This window comes from Zingiber officinale, chromosome 3A, assembly GCF_018446385.1.
Source record: "Zingiber officinale cultivar Zhangliang chromosome 3A, Zo_v1.1, whole genome shotgun sequence".
NCBI lineage: Eukaryota > Viridiplantae > Streptophyta > Magnoliopsida > Zingiberales > Zingiberaceae > Zingiber > Zingiber officinale.
Genome location: NC_055990.1, coordinates 162,578,077 through 162,593,845, shown reverse-complemented (window position 1 = coordinate 162,593,845; position 15,769 = coordinate 162,578,077). Strand labels below are relative to the sequence as shown.

At 38.2% G+C, this 15,769-nt stretch overlaps 1 protein-coding gene across 1 annotated transcript; it reads right to left on the bottom strand.

Moving 5' to 3' along the window:
- Positions 1 to 1,521: 1,521 nt before the first annotated feature.
- On the bottom strand, positions 1,522 to 3,057 carry LOC122053228 (AP2/ERF and B3 domain-containing protein Os01g0693400-like). The gene has a single exon (XM_042615172.1). The coding sequence runs from the start codon at positions 2,630 to 2,632 to the stop codon at positions 1,655 to 1,657; it is 978 nt and encodes a 325-aa protein (XP_042471106.1). The 5' UTR covers positions 2,633 to 3,057; the 3' UTR covers positions 1,522 to 1,654.
- Between the last annotated feature and the right edge of the window lie 12,712 nt (positions 3,058 to 15,769).

Genomic DNA, 15,769 nt, shown 5'->3' with positions numbered 1-15,769 from the left:
TTACTTCAGAATAATGTTACCTCACATTTCTAAACTGTTTAAATTGGGCTTCATGGGTCGGCCCAATTTGGGCTTCTATTGGCCCAAATATGTTCCTTCAGACAGAATTTTGTTTCATAGAGTTAAAGAAAAGGATTAAATACAGTTCGTATTTAATTATTTTCATAGCTCTTTTTTTTCAAGTTTTTTTATTTATTTGTTGTACACTTTCTTCATTACTTTATTACTACTTTTGAGGCTTGCAGACTTGTAATTAGTCTTGTGTGAGCTATGATGGGAGTTGAAAATGGCCAACAAAAGCTTAGTATCTCTTTATTAAAGTATTCAATTCAATTCAATCATAGTCTTGAGTTGATAGTTTCTTGGTGTTTCCACTTTTTTTTATATGTATAATATAAGAAGGATGGCTACAATTCCTGGCTATGACTTGCAAGAAGAGGTCAAGAAAATGCAGATGGAAGAATTACTGCTCATTTTTATTTAGTTAATCTATAAATTGAATAGGTCATGTTCATGAAATGAGCATGGTGCCAAGAAAACTAGTTGATAATGCTAAACTTGAGTGTGAATCTTTTTTTCTTTGTTTTTTCTATGGCATTGACGTGTTGGCTTGGGAACTCAGGAGTTTACTTTCAAAAAGAATGGCTGTAATATTTATCACATGTCGTATGTATAAAAGAATGCTTATGACTTTGGGAAGTCTATCTGCCACTCAAATAAGAAAATATACTCACAAAAAGACTATTGCACACAATTCAGAGAAGATTTAATTGCAGGTGCCAGAAAAACAAAGGAAAAAGATCTTGTTTGACATGAAGCTCCTCATTGCTGTTCCAGGTTGAGCTTGAGCTGTTCAGCTTAGCATCTACTTAGTCTTCGTAGTGTGTCCATAGTGTTTCTACTCTGTTGCTCATGAAATAGAATAAGAACCTGAATGATATTTTGCTCAACTAGCAGCAGGGGCTTCAAGTTTCTTGCTCTGATTTTTCTGACGTAGGCCATGAGACTGACAGCTCTTCCTGAAGCAGCCAACGAGCAGTCACTTGCACTGCTATCGACAAATTTCTTAAATTATCATAAGTGCTACAGGAAATATATGTGTACTTGGGAGACCTGGTCTTTTTAAAATGCTCCAAGGCTTATTGTCAATGGCTTCCATGAATGCCAGCAGTTGTTCTTCAGTCCTTCAATTTTATTATTGTTTTTCTTATAATGCATGTGAACTTGGCCATTTCAACCAACCACAACCTACTTCTGAGATAACTCTCAGATCTCAGCAGTTGTTTCATTCGTTTCTCAAGGAGCAGTAAATTGCCGACAAAGAAATAATTAAAATAAAACTTTTTGTATAAGTTATTTGCCTAGCAGAAAGGTCCAATTGTTCTTGCTCAACAATTTGGCTGGTTCTTATAGTTTAACATCGAGTTACTTTAATTTTTAGCATCAGATTCATCCACTTGTTCGTTCTTGTTAAGTGGTGAAGTGGGTGAAGAACAATACAGAGGAACTGGATAAGCAGGAGACAAAAATTCTGATGCTGTGGTTTCATTCTTCAAGATTGGAAATTTCCATTTCTGTTTTGTTATGCACAAGATCTTGAAATGAAACATTTGAGAAAGGAGAGAAATTTATAGGTTAATTAAGCAAAATATTGCTACGAGGCTTCTACGCATTGTCTCTTATTGATTACCGGCGAGGAAATTAACTCCGTATGCTCATTGTTCCTTTTTCCTGTTCCGATGGGCGGCGGCGCCGGAATATTCCTTGCAATATCGACGCCGAAAAGCCTCACGACTTGGACGGCCGCAACGGCGGCGCTACAGCGGCGGTTTGCGGTTGAGACGGCGTCGATGAATAGTTGCTTGTCGGGGCCGGTGGACTGCTCGAAGGAGACGACGTCGCCGGCCTCGAGGCCCTTCTCCTTTACGAACCGGCTCCAGCCTTTGGTCAGCACGTAGCTCTGGCTGCTGTTCCAGTACGAATACCGGAAGCGCCACACCTTGCCGCCGGCGTCCTCGAAGCTCAAGAGAAGGCCCTTCCCGTCGTCGCCTCCGCCGGCCTTCGGCAGAGGCAGGTACTTCTCCGCGTGCTGCTTCGGTATCACCAACCGGTTCAGCTTCCCCACGTCGCTCGGCGTCACCACCTTGTCGAAGAGCCGCTGCCGCCGCTCAGCCCCCGCCCCTGCCGCCGCCGCCGCCGACACCGCGCCGAGAGAGAGCGCCTCCTTCTTGCCACGGCAGCTCATCGAGCGCTTGCTCAGCCGCAGCTCGTCGAGGTAGGTGTGCTTCCGCAGCATGTCGACGACCTCGGCCTTGGAGTGGGAACAGAGGAAGCACAGCTCCGCCGCGTCGTCGTCGTCGGCGTCGCTGAGAGGCCGGAAGTTGGTCATGGCATCCCGGCCGCGGAAGCGCTGCGCGGCCGCGTCGTAGGCGCGCGCCGCCTCATCCTCGTAGTTGAAGGTGCCGAGCCACACGCGCTGGTGCTTCTCATAGATCTGCGCACCCCACCGCCCGTTGGGCTGCGGCACCACGCCCTTGTACCGCGACGACGGCAGCTTCCCGCGCGCGGAATGCACCTCCATGCCAGTCTCCGGATCAATCACGTCGCTCCCGCCGCTACCCGCCACTTCCATGAGCTCCAACCAGCAAGGAAGAGATCAAAAGGCCAAGAAAGACTTGGAATTAACAGACGAGCCTGATGCGGAGTAATCTACATATAGCCATTGGCAACTTGTTGTTCAGTGGATTTATTTAATCATATTCTGGACTGGTGCGATATATACTGGACATCTCAAGGCATGGGCGATGTTGCTGTGGGTCAACTCGAGCTCATCTGGTTGTGAGAAGAAGAATCTTCTTCCACACTACGTTAACTTGGCGACTGGTCAGTTTTAGATTTATATACGTGTGTATGTGTGCGAGAGAAGAGTATTAATCACATGAATGATTTGAATGGGAACATGAGGAGGCAAGTTGATGAGCAAATGGTGGAGAAGAGTGTGGACCATCATGCTTTCTCTATTTAAAGTTCATCCCCCCTGAGCTCCAGACATGGCTGCTGCTGGTGCAGTGGCTGGTGGTGCGCTCTCTCTCTCTCTCACGTTTCTGCAGTAATGAATCTGAATGGGGACCTGTCTCCTGTTCTCACATATAGATCCTTCCAGACATTACTTTGAATGTTTAATCTTGTAATGCAATTGTCACTCACTTTTAGGACATAACTAATGATATATATTTGAGATAATAAAGTAATTATTTTGACCATAAACTTGCGAGATGCCAAGTTCATCTAATTTTCTTACAGGGAGTGAGTTTAAATGATGATGCTCGGAACAATATCTGAGGCAAACACATGAGAGGAAGATCTCCACTCCTTTCCCCACATTCTTTCACATGGAAAGGCCATGGCCCATTGTACTTGAACCTCCCACAGATTGCCACAAAATAAACATGGCGTGGCATGGAAGAGGATAAACTTGAACATCCTCATCCATCACATGAAGAGGAACTCAGCCAGGTACCAACTTGTGCTCCTGCATAATTTCTATGACAGCAATAGATTGAGTGGACCTGCACAAATTCAAAAGAAAAGTATGCCAAATTACTGACCATTGAGAAAAAGAAAAATCACATTAATGAAAGAAAAAGAGACCCTTTCAGGAATAATTAAAGCATGACTTTGTTAGAGCTCCATACTACTTTTCAATCTTTTCATATATATATATATATATATATATATATGCAAAAATATATATAGGACTCTGTTCCCTGAATTATGTTTTTGAAAACTGTAAAATTGATCTGACACTGGTGTAGCTTGGAGATTAATTGAGGAGGAAGCTTCGTTACTTTTATGAATAAAAATGCTTTCTTTTCGCTCGCTCGAGTACGCACTGATGATGAACCTTATCCTGATGAGTTGTGAATGATGTATGTGTCATGCTTTCCAACACTGATAAAGAAATCTAAGTTTCTTTGGAATCTTTCTGAGCACTTTAAACTTGTCTCTGGTTAGATATCCTTCACATCCAGGTGCGCAGGGCAAGGAAGGCATTGATTGACTGATTCCATGTTCTTCGTGAATGGCCAGAAATGTCTACGTGATTCTGAGCCAGTGGCTTCAAATTAAATGAAAAACAGTGACCGCAGCTGGTCAAAGGTTGCAAATTCTTTATGAAGAAAGTTTTCTAGATTTGGAGGCATATTGAGCAGAGATAAACAAATCTAATTGGCTACTTTTTTCTGTAAAATATATAGAGACAAGAGAATAATGCTTGAGGTTACATTTCCTTTACAAATGATGTATATGAAGCTCAGGAAAGTAATTTAGCTCCTCCAATTTTGGAGTTGCGATCAAGGGTCGTTTTCTGATGCCTAAAGGCCACTGAAATGGTGGCTAAAGTGAAGGATAGTTTGTTCTTCCCATTGAACCTTGACAATTTTGTTGTGGTTGAATTCCAAGGAAGCAGCATCTGATAGAAGTGATCCTATTGCTGTTTGGAATGCATCAAACAAATATTTGTTTTGCTAGAGTGATAAATTATAGACTAAAAACACACATGACTTGCACACTGTGAGCTCGCAGGATGTGTAACAAAGCTGTGGTTTCCCTATCAAAGAGAAACAACTTACTCAAGGGCTTCCTTCCTCTCTTAGTTGAGAGAAATTCAAGACATTAGAAGTTTGTAGGTCCCGTGGAGAAAGAATTCAATGCTTATCTTGATCAACTAAAAGCAGCAAAAGCTACATCTGAATCACGTTGGTGTATCAATGGACGATAACATGGACCATATGATCTAGACATGAAGGACAACCTTGGACTCCATGTGAATAACACGAATCATTGTTTGCAGGCTTTCAATTTTCAAATAAGAAACGACGGATTCAACTTGGTGTATTGATCTCTTTCCTCTCTTTTTGCATGATGCTTATTTGTTTTCTCCACTGGTTAACGATTTGATGTTATCTCAGCACTCGGCAGTCAGCAATCAAGTTCAAGGTGCTTTCCCTGTGCATCATTCCTCCCCATTACTTTCAGATTCGTCAGACCTTTAGTTGCTATTTGCCCATGTTTCCATTGCACCAGTATTTCTCATCCACAAAATATCGGGGGGAAAAAATATCCAACCATTTGAATAATTCAAGAAGTCACCATAAATTTCACTGGTTGGTTTCCGTCAATTCTTGCCTAATAACAATGGACAATATTTTTTCTCAGATTTCCACCATCACAAGAGTTAATGGCTGCGTGCTCCAAGTCAAACAATAAATGGTCCCAATTGCAACTAGGCTTTATTTTCTTTCCTATCAGAAAATTAATGCTTCACTCAGAATAGTTGAATAGTTAACTTCTACTTGAGACAACAATTTGATAACTAGAAACAAATTACTGGTCAAAATGCGAGACTTTGCAACTTGTAATGCAGCTTAATTGTGGGCGATGATAAGCTCAAGCTGTGCAAAAGATGGCTTTCATTTGGGGGTCTTATTCAATTGTTCAATCGTGGACCAATTTCTTCCATGGGACTTTTCTCATTCTTTGTGATGCCTCTGCTAGCCGTTTCCTTCCATAAATCTATAAATCTATTCACTAAAAAAGAGCAATTTAATTTTATGGAAAACATTAATATATGCAACTAGCACATCGGCCTTGGAAATTAATACTTGTTCTCTATTAGACATGAATGAGGTGATTGTGCCTGCCCTTGACAGGGTTTCCGAGTTTGGGTTCAGTATGCTAGTCTTGGAATAGTTTTAGTTTGTGGAGCGAGGTTTGGTCAACATGGTTCCCTGCAAAGTCTCACTCTTCTTCTTTGGCTGAAGCTTGAGACGGACTTAAAGGTTCATCTCTGAATAGACGGAATTATATTTTTATCTTTAATTTGATTGTTAATAATTTAATCTGAAATTAATAACGATGGAAATAAGATATCTATCACTAAGTAGTGACGAATTTTCAAATTCCGTTGCTAATATTACTACTGTATTTAAATATTAGTGACGACATAAATTAATTTGTCGCTATATAACAACGGAATAAATAATCTGTCGCTAATATCGGGATTTAGGGCATCGCTTGGCCCTGATCTCCCAAAGTGCTCTCCGACTCTGGCGATTCTGGATCGCTCCGATAATCATGGCCTCCAATCTCCGACGTCCTCTCCTTCGGCGACTGTGCCCTCCCATCTACGACGTCCTCTCCTCCAGCGATCGTGCAAGTATGATCTTCTCTCCTCTCATTTTTAACCAAACAACGATGATCTTGGCCGGCTCTGAGCTCGCGACTGCGAGCTTGGCCGGCCTTGAGCTCGCGGTCGCGAACTTGGCCGGCCTTGAGCTCGTAACCAAGAACTTGGCGTGCTTGGCTGGCCAGATCTACCTCGGCTGCGACGTCAGCCTTGGCCACAAGGCCTCCGCCAACTAGTTGGCAGTAAGGTTTAGGATACAAATCTAAATTCTATTCTTGATGATTTTAACCTAATTTGATAAGTTGTAGAATTTTAACCTAATTTCATTGCTTTCATTGAGCAACTTCTTGTATACTTTTTTTTTTGTGTTCATGGCATGCTTAACTAATACATTGAATAATGTGTGTAGTACCTTTCTTATATTGATGGATGTATGCTTAATGATATGCTAAGCTTTGTGTTACCTCGCTTATACATGGAATCATATTATAGTACATCTCTGGTATTAATTGCATAATTGCTAAGTAATCAATCTTGTATTCATAATGTTGTCATTTTTATACTTATTAGGATACAATGTACATGAACAAAGATTGAATGTATAATAGATTAGAAAATTAGATGAATATTTTGATAGAGTCGAAGAGTTTGTGAACTTTACAAAGATTCATCCATAATGTATGGATAGTGTTGAGTTACGTATCTATGTAATTATTCCAGATGTAGAGATAAAGCTTTCCGTGATGAGGACACTAAAAGTACATCTATGTAAAAAATGGATTTATTCAAAATTACTACAACTGGTACTGTTACAGAGAGCCTTATTTGCCTCATCGTATTGGAACTTCGGTTGCTTCTTCATCTGGCACAACTCCTCTAGAGGAATCATCGTCTAATAAGAATGCATTGCAATCAATGGTTTATGTCGGGATGAATGTAGTTAATATTTTAATATGGATGAAATACCAACACCTGAAGTTCAATAACTGTATAGCATGTTAAAGGCTAATAAAAGAAAAGTGTGAGAAGATATTCCGTCTGGTCATTCTCAATTATATATCAGCTACTACAAGGTTATTGAATATCAAAGCAGAGCATCATTTCTCAAAACGGTATTATAATGATATTTGTCAATTGATGTCAGAGTTGTTCCCTATGATCATCTAATAACTGATAACTTCTACAGTATAAAACATTTAGTGAGAGATTTAGGTTTGCCTATAGAAAACATTGATTGTTGCATAAACAACTGCATGATATTTTGAAATAAAGATTGTGAAATGATTGAATGCAGAATTTGTATTTATCCTCATTATAAGCATAGTAGTCACATACTAGGGAAGAAGAAAAAGATTGCATGAAAAGTTATGTATTATTTCATTAACTGCTAGACTTCAACGCTTGTATGCATCTGCTGCAACAACAAGCCACATGAGGTAGTAACATAGTGGCAAAAGGTGAATACACTCGCCCTCAACGCCCCCGCCAACCCGTCTCAGAGTCAACATGGAGGAGGAAAATCACGGGCGACTACTAGCCTTTGGAATGAACACATCTTGATACAGCATTTCTCTCCTTTGCAGTGGAACTAAGTAATGTGAGACTGAGACTTTCTGCAGATGGATTTTAGTCATTTGGTCAGTCAATATAGTAATATTTATCTTGGTCAATTATATTAACACCTTATAACTTACTGCCATGGATGTGTATGAAAGATAATTTATGTTCCTTACTGTATTTATTCTAGGCCAACGACTTCAAAAGAAAAGATATTTGTTTCCCTACAATCTCTGATTGTAGAGTTGAATGAATTATGGAATGTAGGCAGACCTATAATGTTGCAAATAAAACTAATTTTACATTACATGCTGTCTTATTATGGGTGATAAGTGATTTTTCAGCATACTTAATATTGTTAGGATAGAGCACCGCTAGTAAATTAGCATATCCACATTACATGATAGAGTCATATGTATTTTTATTACCTTGCAGTGGAAAGGTATCTTGGTTTGATAATCACCGTAATTTTTTACTAATTGAACGCTCTTTTTAGCGAAATAAGAAAATTTTCATTAAGAATATTGTAGTCAGAAACGTCCGCCAACAAGTCAGGTGAAGAAATTATTGACCTAATAGACAGTTATAGATTCCTACTAGTATCTCAGCATAATTCTGATGAGATAAATAAATACATTGTTTGATTGTGCAAGAAAAGAAACATTTTTTGGGAGCTTCTATTTGGAAGGTACCCCGTGATAGTTATGATATGATCAACCAAAGTCAGGTTAGGTCCTGTTAGTATTTAACCCTTGTGTCTAAGTGTACAGGATCTTAGAAACACAAGAAGTCGAGCAGAAGACGCAGCTAGCGAGAAGGATGGCACAGGAAGGGAGTCAATCGAGCTCGATGCATCCGAGGGACGAGATGCTACGAAAGAGTACACAGGTGGATGAGGACGTGCGCGATGTTAGAGGGGCGAGAAGCTAGAGTAGAAGCCTGCTTGAGGAAAAGGCCGGAAATTGGGTTCGGGTGAGCCCTATTTCGGTTAGTCGAAATCACTCAGGCGATCGGAGCAGTGGAAGAGCTAAAATGGAGCTATAGAGCTGTTGGAGGCGCCTTCAACAGGAGTTGAACGCGCCGCCATGACCTTCAGGCAGAAGGCGTCTTCAGCTGGGCTGAAGGTGCCTTCAACCAGCCATGGAAGGTGCCTTCCAACCCATAGAAGGCGCCTTCGACCAGGCAAATTTTGCCATTGGTAGTGGATAAACTTTTATCCACTACGCCTCGCTGGAGGCGTCTTCCAACTCTGTGGAAGGCGCCTTCCAGCCAAGAATAAGATTTTCCAAGGGTTATAAAATGACCCCTGGACCTAGAAAATAGGTAACAACTGCTGTATTCATTTCCTAGCTACTTTCTGAGCTTTCAACAAGTGTAAGAGGCTTGTCCGCCTTCAAAGAAGAAGATCTTTAGTGTGTTTACTTGCCTTGGATTAACAACCTCTCCGGTTATAACAAAGTAACTCTTTTAGCCTCATTTTTTTGTTATTTATTTATTCTATTTTTTTATACTAATCTAAGTTAAAAGTCGAGGAAGGTTTTTCTTAACAGCCAGTTCACCTCCCTCCCTCCGGCCTACCTTAGGTCAACAAGATTGTTGATATCCCGTGGTAGTTTTAATGTAATCAACCAAGTTAGGTTAGGTCCTGTTAGTATTTAACTCTTGTGTCTAAGTGTACAGAAGCTTAGGAACACAAGAAGTCGAGCGGAAGACGCAGCTAGCGAGAAAGATGGCACGAGAAGGGAACTGACAGGCTCGGTGCATCCGAGGGACAAGGTGCTGCGGAAGAGTACACCGGTGGACGAGAAGGGTGTGCACGATGTTCGAGGGACGAGAAGTCGGAGCGGAAGCCTGCTCGAGGAGAAGGTCAAAAATTGGGTTCGGGTGAGCCCTATTTCGATTAGCCGAAATCACCTAGGCAATCGGAGCAGAGGAAAAGCTAAAATGGAGTTATGGAGCTACTGGAGGCGCCTTCAACAGGAGTTGAAGGCGCCTCCAGGACCTTCAGGCTAAAGGCGCCTTCAACCAGCCATGGAAGGAGTCTTCCAGGCCATGGAAGGCTCCTTCCAACTCTGTGGAAGGCATCTTCCAGCCACGGATAAGATTTTTCAGGTGCTATAAAAAGACCCCTGGACCTAGGAAATAGGTAACAACTGTTGTATTCATTTCCTAGCTACTTTCTGAGGTTCCAACAAATGTAAGAGGTTTCTCCGCCTTCAAAGAAGGAGATCTTTAGTGCGTTACTTGTCTTGGATTAACAACCACCCTGGTTGTAACCAAGTAAATCTTTTTGCCTCGTCTTTTTTAGTTGTTCATTTATTCTTTTTTTTTTATCTGAGTTAAAAGTCGAGGAAGATTTTTCTTAACAGTCAATTCACCTCTCCTCCCCTCCGGCCTACATTGGGGCAATAAGTGGTATCAGAGCCAAGTTTGTTTCAGGAGGACTAACCGTCGAACGAAGCACATGAGATGACCGGATCAAGTATCTACCAACTAAAGTTCGAGGGAGATTTCGTCAACCGGAAAAAGAATATGAAGGTATTTTTCAAAACTAATTTCGATTTGCTTTTAATAATGAAATTTTATTTTGTAGCACCAGAAGATAAAGAAAAATACCACTGGACAAAAAAGGAGCAAGCCGATTTCAAATGGTAAAGTAGAGTTTCATCTGCTAAGCGTCTACCGCCACAAGAAGTCAACCAGATCAGGGCCTACAAGTCTGCAAAAGAGCTCTGGGAGAAATTTTTGGAACTATACAATGGAACCTCGGAGGCGAAACTCGCGAGATAGGATCTGCTTAGAAACCAGATCAGCAACATCAAACTGGAAGAAGATGAAATCGTTGCACACCTTCACTCAAGGATTAAGGAGCTCATCACTGGACTCACGAATCTCAGAGAAAAGATAAGTAACCAAGATTCGGTAAAATACGCTCTTAACACATTCCCTAGAAATACTTAATATGTATCATTAGTAGATACTTATTATATCGAAGGATCTAGATTCAACTACTTTAGAAGAATTATTTTTAACTTTTGAAGTCTATAAAATAAGATGTGCAGGTTTGAAGAATGAGCATACCATTGCCTTAAAGGCAAAGGCGGGCGAACAAGATTCAGAATCTTCTCTCGATGATAGTGAAACAACATTGATGGTACGTAAATTTAAAAAGTTATTTAAAACTAAAAGATTTAATCATGTGCAGGGTAGGAAAAGAAGGATAAGATGCTACCACTAAAATAAAGAAGGGCATGTGAAAGATAACCTCTCTAAATTGAAAGACAAGGATAAGAGCAAGAACAAGAAGCCGATCCAAGCGAACAAGTACAAGAATATGAAAGCAATGTGGGACGAAACGTCGTCCGAATCAAAAATTGAAGTCATCACCGGACTTGCGCTAGTGGCAAGTCACCAAAAAGAAGGAGACGAAGCAAGCTCGTTCGAAATGAGCATCGAAAGCATCGATAAAGGAGGAGCGATATCGGAAGAAAGCAGTATTTCAAGAGAAAATTTGGATCACGAGATTGACAAGATAAGTCAAGTACGATATCTTCCTCTTGACAAATTATTTCGATTTATTAAATTATTAACAAAAAATTACTGTAAATTAGTAAAAGAAGTTAAGGAATTAAAATCAATACTAGTTGAATCTTGTCGATTAGAAGACTTTGATAAAGTTAAAATTGAGAACGAAAAATTATAAAAAGAGATAGAAACTTTGAAAAATCACACATGCTCAAATATTCAACATATTAGAAAATATAGTGGATTGAATTAGTACCTTAAATATCATAAGAGCTAAATTAGAAAATTTTCAAAGAAATACATACATAAGAGATTCCTAGTTAACCCGGTTGGAAGGAATCTATTTTGGATTCTAAAATTATATCTAGATTATTTGCTTTTTGACTTAAGACTTTCAGAGAAAATTAAATATTGAATTTTTTTAAGAAGCTTTATCTAGATTAAAAAAATACATTTAATTAATTTTTTTAGCAAAAAATTAAGGTATTTTTATAACTTCTAAATGCTTAACAATTAGTCAATTAAATACTTATTTTAATAATTTGCTTCCAGGTTGTGACGAGACATATCCCAATGAAATTAAGCTTCCCGTGTTCGCCCCGAACATACAACTTAATTTCATCAATAATAATTCATACCACTAAAGAATTATTATTGAACTACCGCATCAATCCCAAATTACATTTTGAACTCCTTCTTATTATAAGTGTGTTAATCTCCTGTGTTTAAGATGTCGGATGTCCACTAATTAATTGAGTTACTGACAACTCATTTTAATTAATATCTTAGTCCAAGAGTAGTACCACTCAACCTTATTGTCATGCCGGACTAAGTCCACCTGCAGGGTTTACATGACAATCCTTATGAGCTCCCCTTGGGGGCATTATCAACCTAGATTACTAGGACACAATTTTCTTCTATAATCAACAACACACACTATAAGTAATATCATTTCCCAACTTATCGGGCTTGTTGATTTATCGAGCTAAATCTCACCCTTTGATAAGTCAAAGAAATAAATACTAAATATATGTGTTTGTAATTATATTAAGATTAAGAGCACACACTTCCATACTAACTAAGGTCTTGTTCTTTTGTTAAGTCAGTATAAAAAGAACTTTCCTTAAATGGTCCTGCTCAATACACTCAAAGTGTATTAGTGTAATTTTATAGTTAAGATAAACTAATATCAAATTACACTACGACTATTCCAATGGTTTGTTCCTTTCCATCTTAGTCGTGAGCTACTGTTTATAATTTATAAAGAACCGATAACATGATCTTCTGTGTGTGACACCACACATCATATTATCTACAATATAAATTAATTGAACAACTATACTTAGCATATAAATGTAGACATTTTTGACCAATGTGATTCTTTATTTCAAAATAAATGTTTACAAAAGCTAGGATTTTAGTATACACTCTAACAGCGTCTTCCTCCACATCTCTTCCTCTCCACTTCTTGCTACGATTTCTCACAGGTTCACGCCAGATCTTGAAGCTTCTTGGAGTAAAGTGTTGCTGCACTTCCAAGGTCAAGTGGCGTTCCACACAAGGAGAAGCAAGCTAGGGTTTTATAAATCTTGTAAGATTTGTATTGTATAAGCTTGTTTTTCTTTCTTCTTGTATTGAGAGGTTATACAAGCTTCTTCGTCTTCGGTAGTTACCGAGAAGGAGTGTTTTATTAGTGGATGAATGAGTGAGGGTCGGATCCTTGGATTAGTCACCTCTTCTTGAGTTGGATACCAAGTAAATTCTAGCGTTAGCATTGTGAACGTGCTTTGTGTGTATTTCCGTTGCATATCACCATCATCAAAGTAAGACAACGAAGCGCGACGAGCTATTCACCCCCCCCCCCCCCCCTCTTACTACAAATCGACCCTAATAGCTAGTTGCGTCTTTCACTTGACTTCTTGTGCTCCTAAGTTTTTGTACACTTAGACACAAGGATCAAAACACAACATGGCCTAACTTGATTTGGTTGATCACATTAAAACTATCACGGGGGTACCTACAACAAGTGTCCTAGAAATTCTAATGACGCTCGGCCGATAGACCTATCAATGTTTTCTATTTTCAAGTTTCCTGGTAAGATAATGGGTGCGTCTAGTTTTAGATGGTTAACTCAACAAGAACACCATGCTGCAAGAACATACTATGTTAATAACTTTAAATTTCACGTGACACAATGAGATTCACACAGACTAACTTTCAATTATGGTGTTTGTGTAAAAGTATCTATCAACAACAATAATTCCTAATTTGATTATTATAGGAGACTTGAAAAAATCATAGAGGTTGAATATCCTACCTTATCTATTAAAAGGTATGTGTTATTTAAATATTCTTGGTATGATCTAACTTCTAGGATAGGTACCAAAGTACATTCAAACTACAATTTAATTGAGGTAAATATAAACAAAAGTTTTAATAAGTATGAATATTCCATTTTCGCGGTATAAGCGGGTCAAATTTTCTATCTTAAATATCCAACAAAGAAAAAAAGAACTAGTGAATGATTAGCAGTTTGTCGAATAAAGCCTCACTCTACCATATAAATGTTGAACTTCATCATGACCTAAAATTATGATGCATTTCAAAATGAACAGTGGAGATACATTCAATAAATTCCCAGATTCAACCAACATCTCAATTACTTATATATGTTAATGTACTTTATGAGGAGATGGATGATAAAGAGATGTCCAACAGTGAGGAGTTTATTTAACTAATAGAGTCTAGTGAGAACCTACAAAATGTTAATGCTAATGATCAAGATTCTTAAATCTGACTAGTTATACTCTATTAGTCATTTATATTTAGGTAAATTTCTATTTATATCTAAATTTTACTAGTTCTATTATTTAAGTCATTATTGTTCTGATTTAATTATTACAAGTGTAAATGTGCATATGTTATGATGTAATTGTGCAAATATAGATATATCGGATGTGGTAGCTATACCTGGTGAGTAGACTGTTTTGCGATGTTGGGGGTTAGTAAGTATAGGTGTAATTAGTAATTTTTATTGCATATATTTTTTTTCTATAACATATTTCTAATATTTCTATTTGTTTGATGTAGTTTTATCCTAGATGGTCATCAAGTAGATCACGTTGACATTTAAAGAACGATTCATCCCTGCTGGTATTACGTGGAAGCATGCAGACCAAGAGATGAAGTAGTTTTATTACGATGAATATTTGGTAAGTAATTTTAATTATCAGGATTTTTAATCTTTTTATACTAATTTGTGAATTTATTATTGCAAAAAAGATATATATGGGAGGCAAGGCATGAGACAACATTTTATGCAACATGAAACGTAACTTGTGTCAAATTGTATAAAAATATGTTATACAAAACAAGACAAAAGGGAATAAAGTCATTCTATGTACCATAAGATAGTTGGGATGCATGGCGAGCCATCAGGGCTATAGACAGATGGTAGGAAAATGCAATGGCAACTCGAGCCAACAGAAACAGTGAGTTAGCTGGCCCTAGTACCGGATCCACAAAGCATGATCCCAATCGATCATCGAATCTGCCTTGGACTTGGTGAGTTTACAATTAATAAATTTATATAAAAATTATGTGATTATTAATGACTTCTAATATTTTGATTTAATTGTATTTTTAAATATTTAGAAACATGAGCTACAACGACCTCCTATTTATTGGAAGATATTTACCAAAAACACATAAGTCAAAAGACATAAGAATATAAAATGATTATCTTTTTTTTAATAAATATTTGATAAGAATAATTTTTAATATAAATAGGAAGAAATGGATAATTAGAGATAGAATTTTAATATTCTATCGCCTAATTTACGTTACTATGTTTATATATGATTTTTAAAAAGTTATGATAATTATATTTATATTCCGTCTTTATATAACAACGGATATTTAAAATTCCCTCTCTACTTAGTGATGAAAAATTAACTTCCGTCACTAATGTTCATATATGAAATTTTAAAATGTTACGTTAATTAACGACGATATTTATTTATCCGTCTCTATTTAGCGGCGGTTTTTAATTATTCCGTCTTAAATCTTAGCCATGATATAATGACACCGCTAGCAAATTGAACAACAGAATTAAATTAATCGTCGCTAATTAAAGACGGAATATAATATCCGTCTCAACAATTAGAGACAAGATTAACAAACGTACATCTCTAATTTAATGACAAACTTTTTTAATCTCGTCGGCTAACGACCAATTTCATAGCGATAGCAATAATCGGTCACTAATCGAAAATAGGGATGGATTATCGATGGATAATCCTGTCGTTAAAACTTTTTTTTTAGTGTGAAGCTTAACCATGACCCGCCTCTTGGCCAACAATGCAGGCTTCATGCCATTCTTGTGAATCTCCTTTCCAATGTCAACCATGTCCCTCGGCAACTCAATTCTCTGGAAAAATATGTCTCCTGAGAGTTGACAACAACCAGACTTGAACAGCTTACTGGAGAGTCTACATGTGG

Bases quoted from the DNA above. Each gene is read 5' to 3' on its own strand.
- LOC122053228 (XM_042615172.1), bottom strand. From the start codon at position 2,632: ATGGAAGTGGCGGGTAGCGGCGGGAGCGACGTGATTGATCCGGAGACT.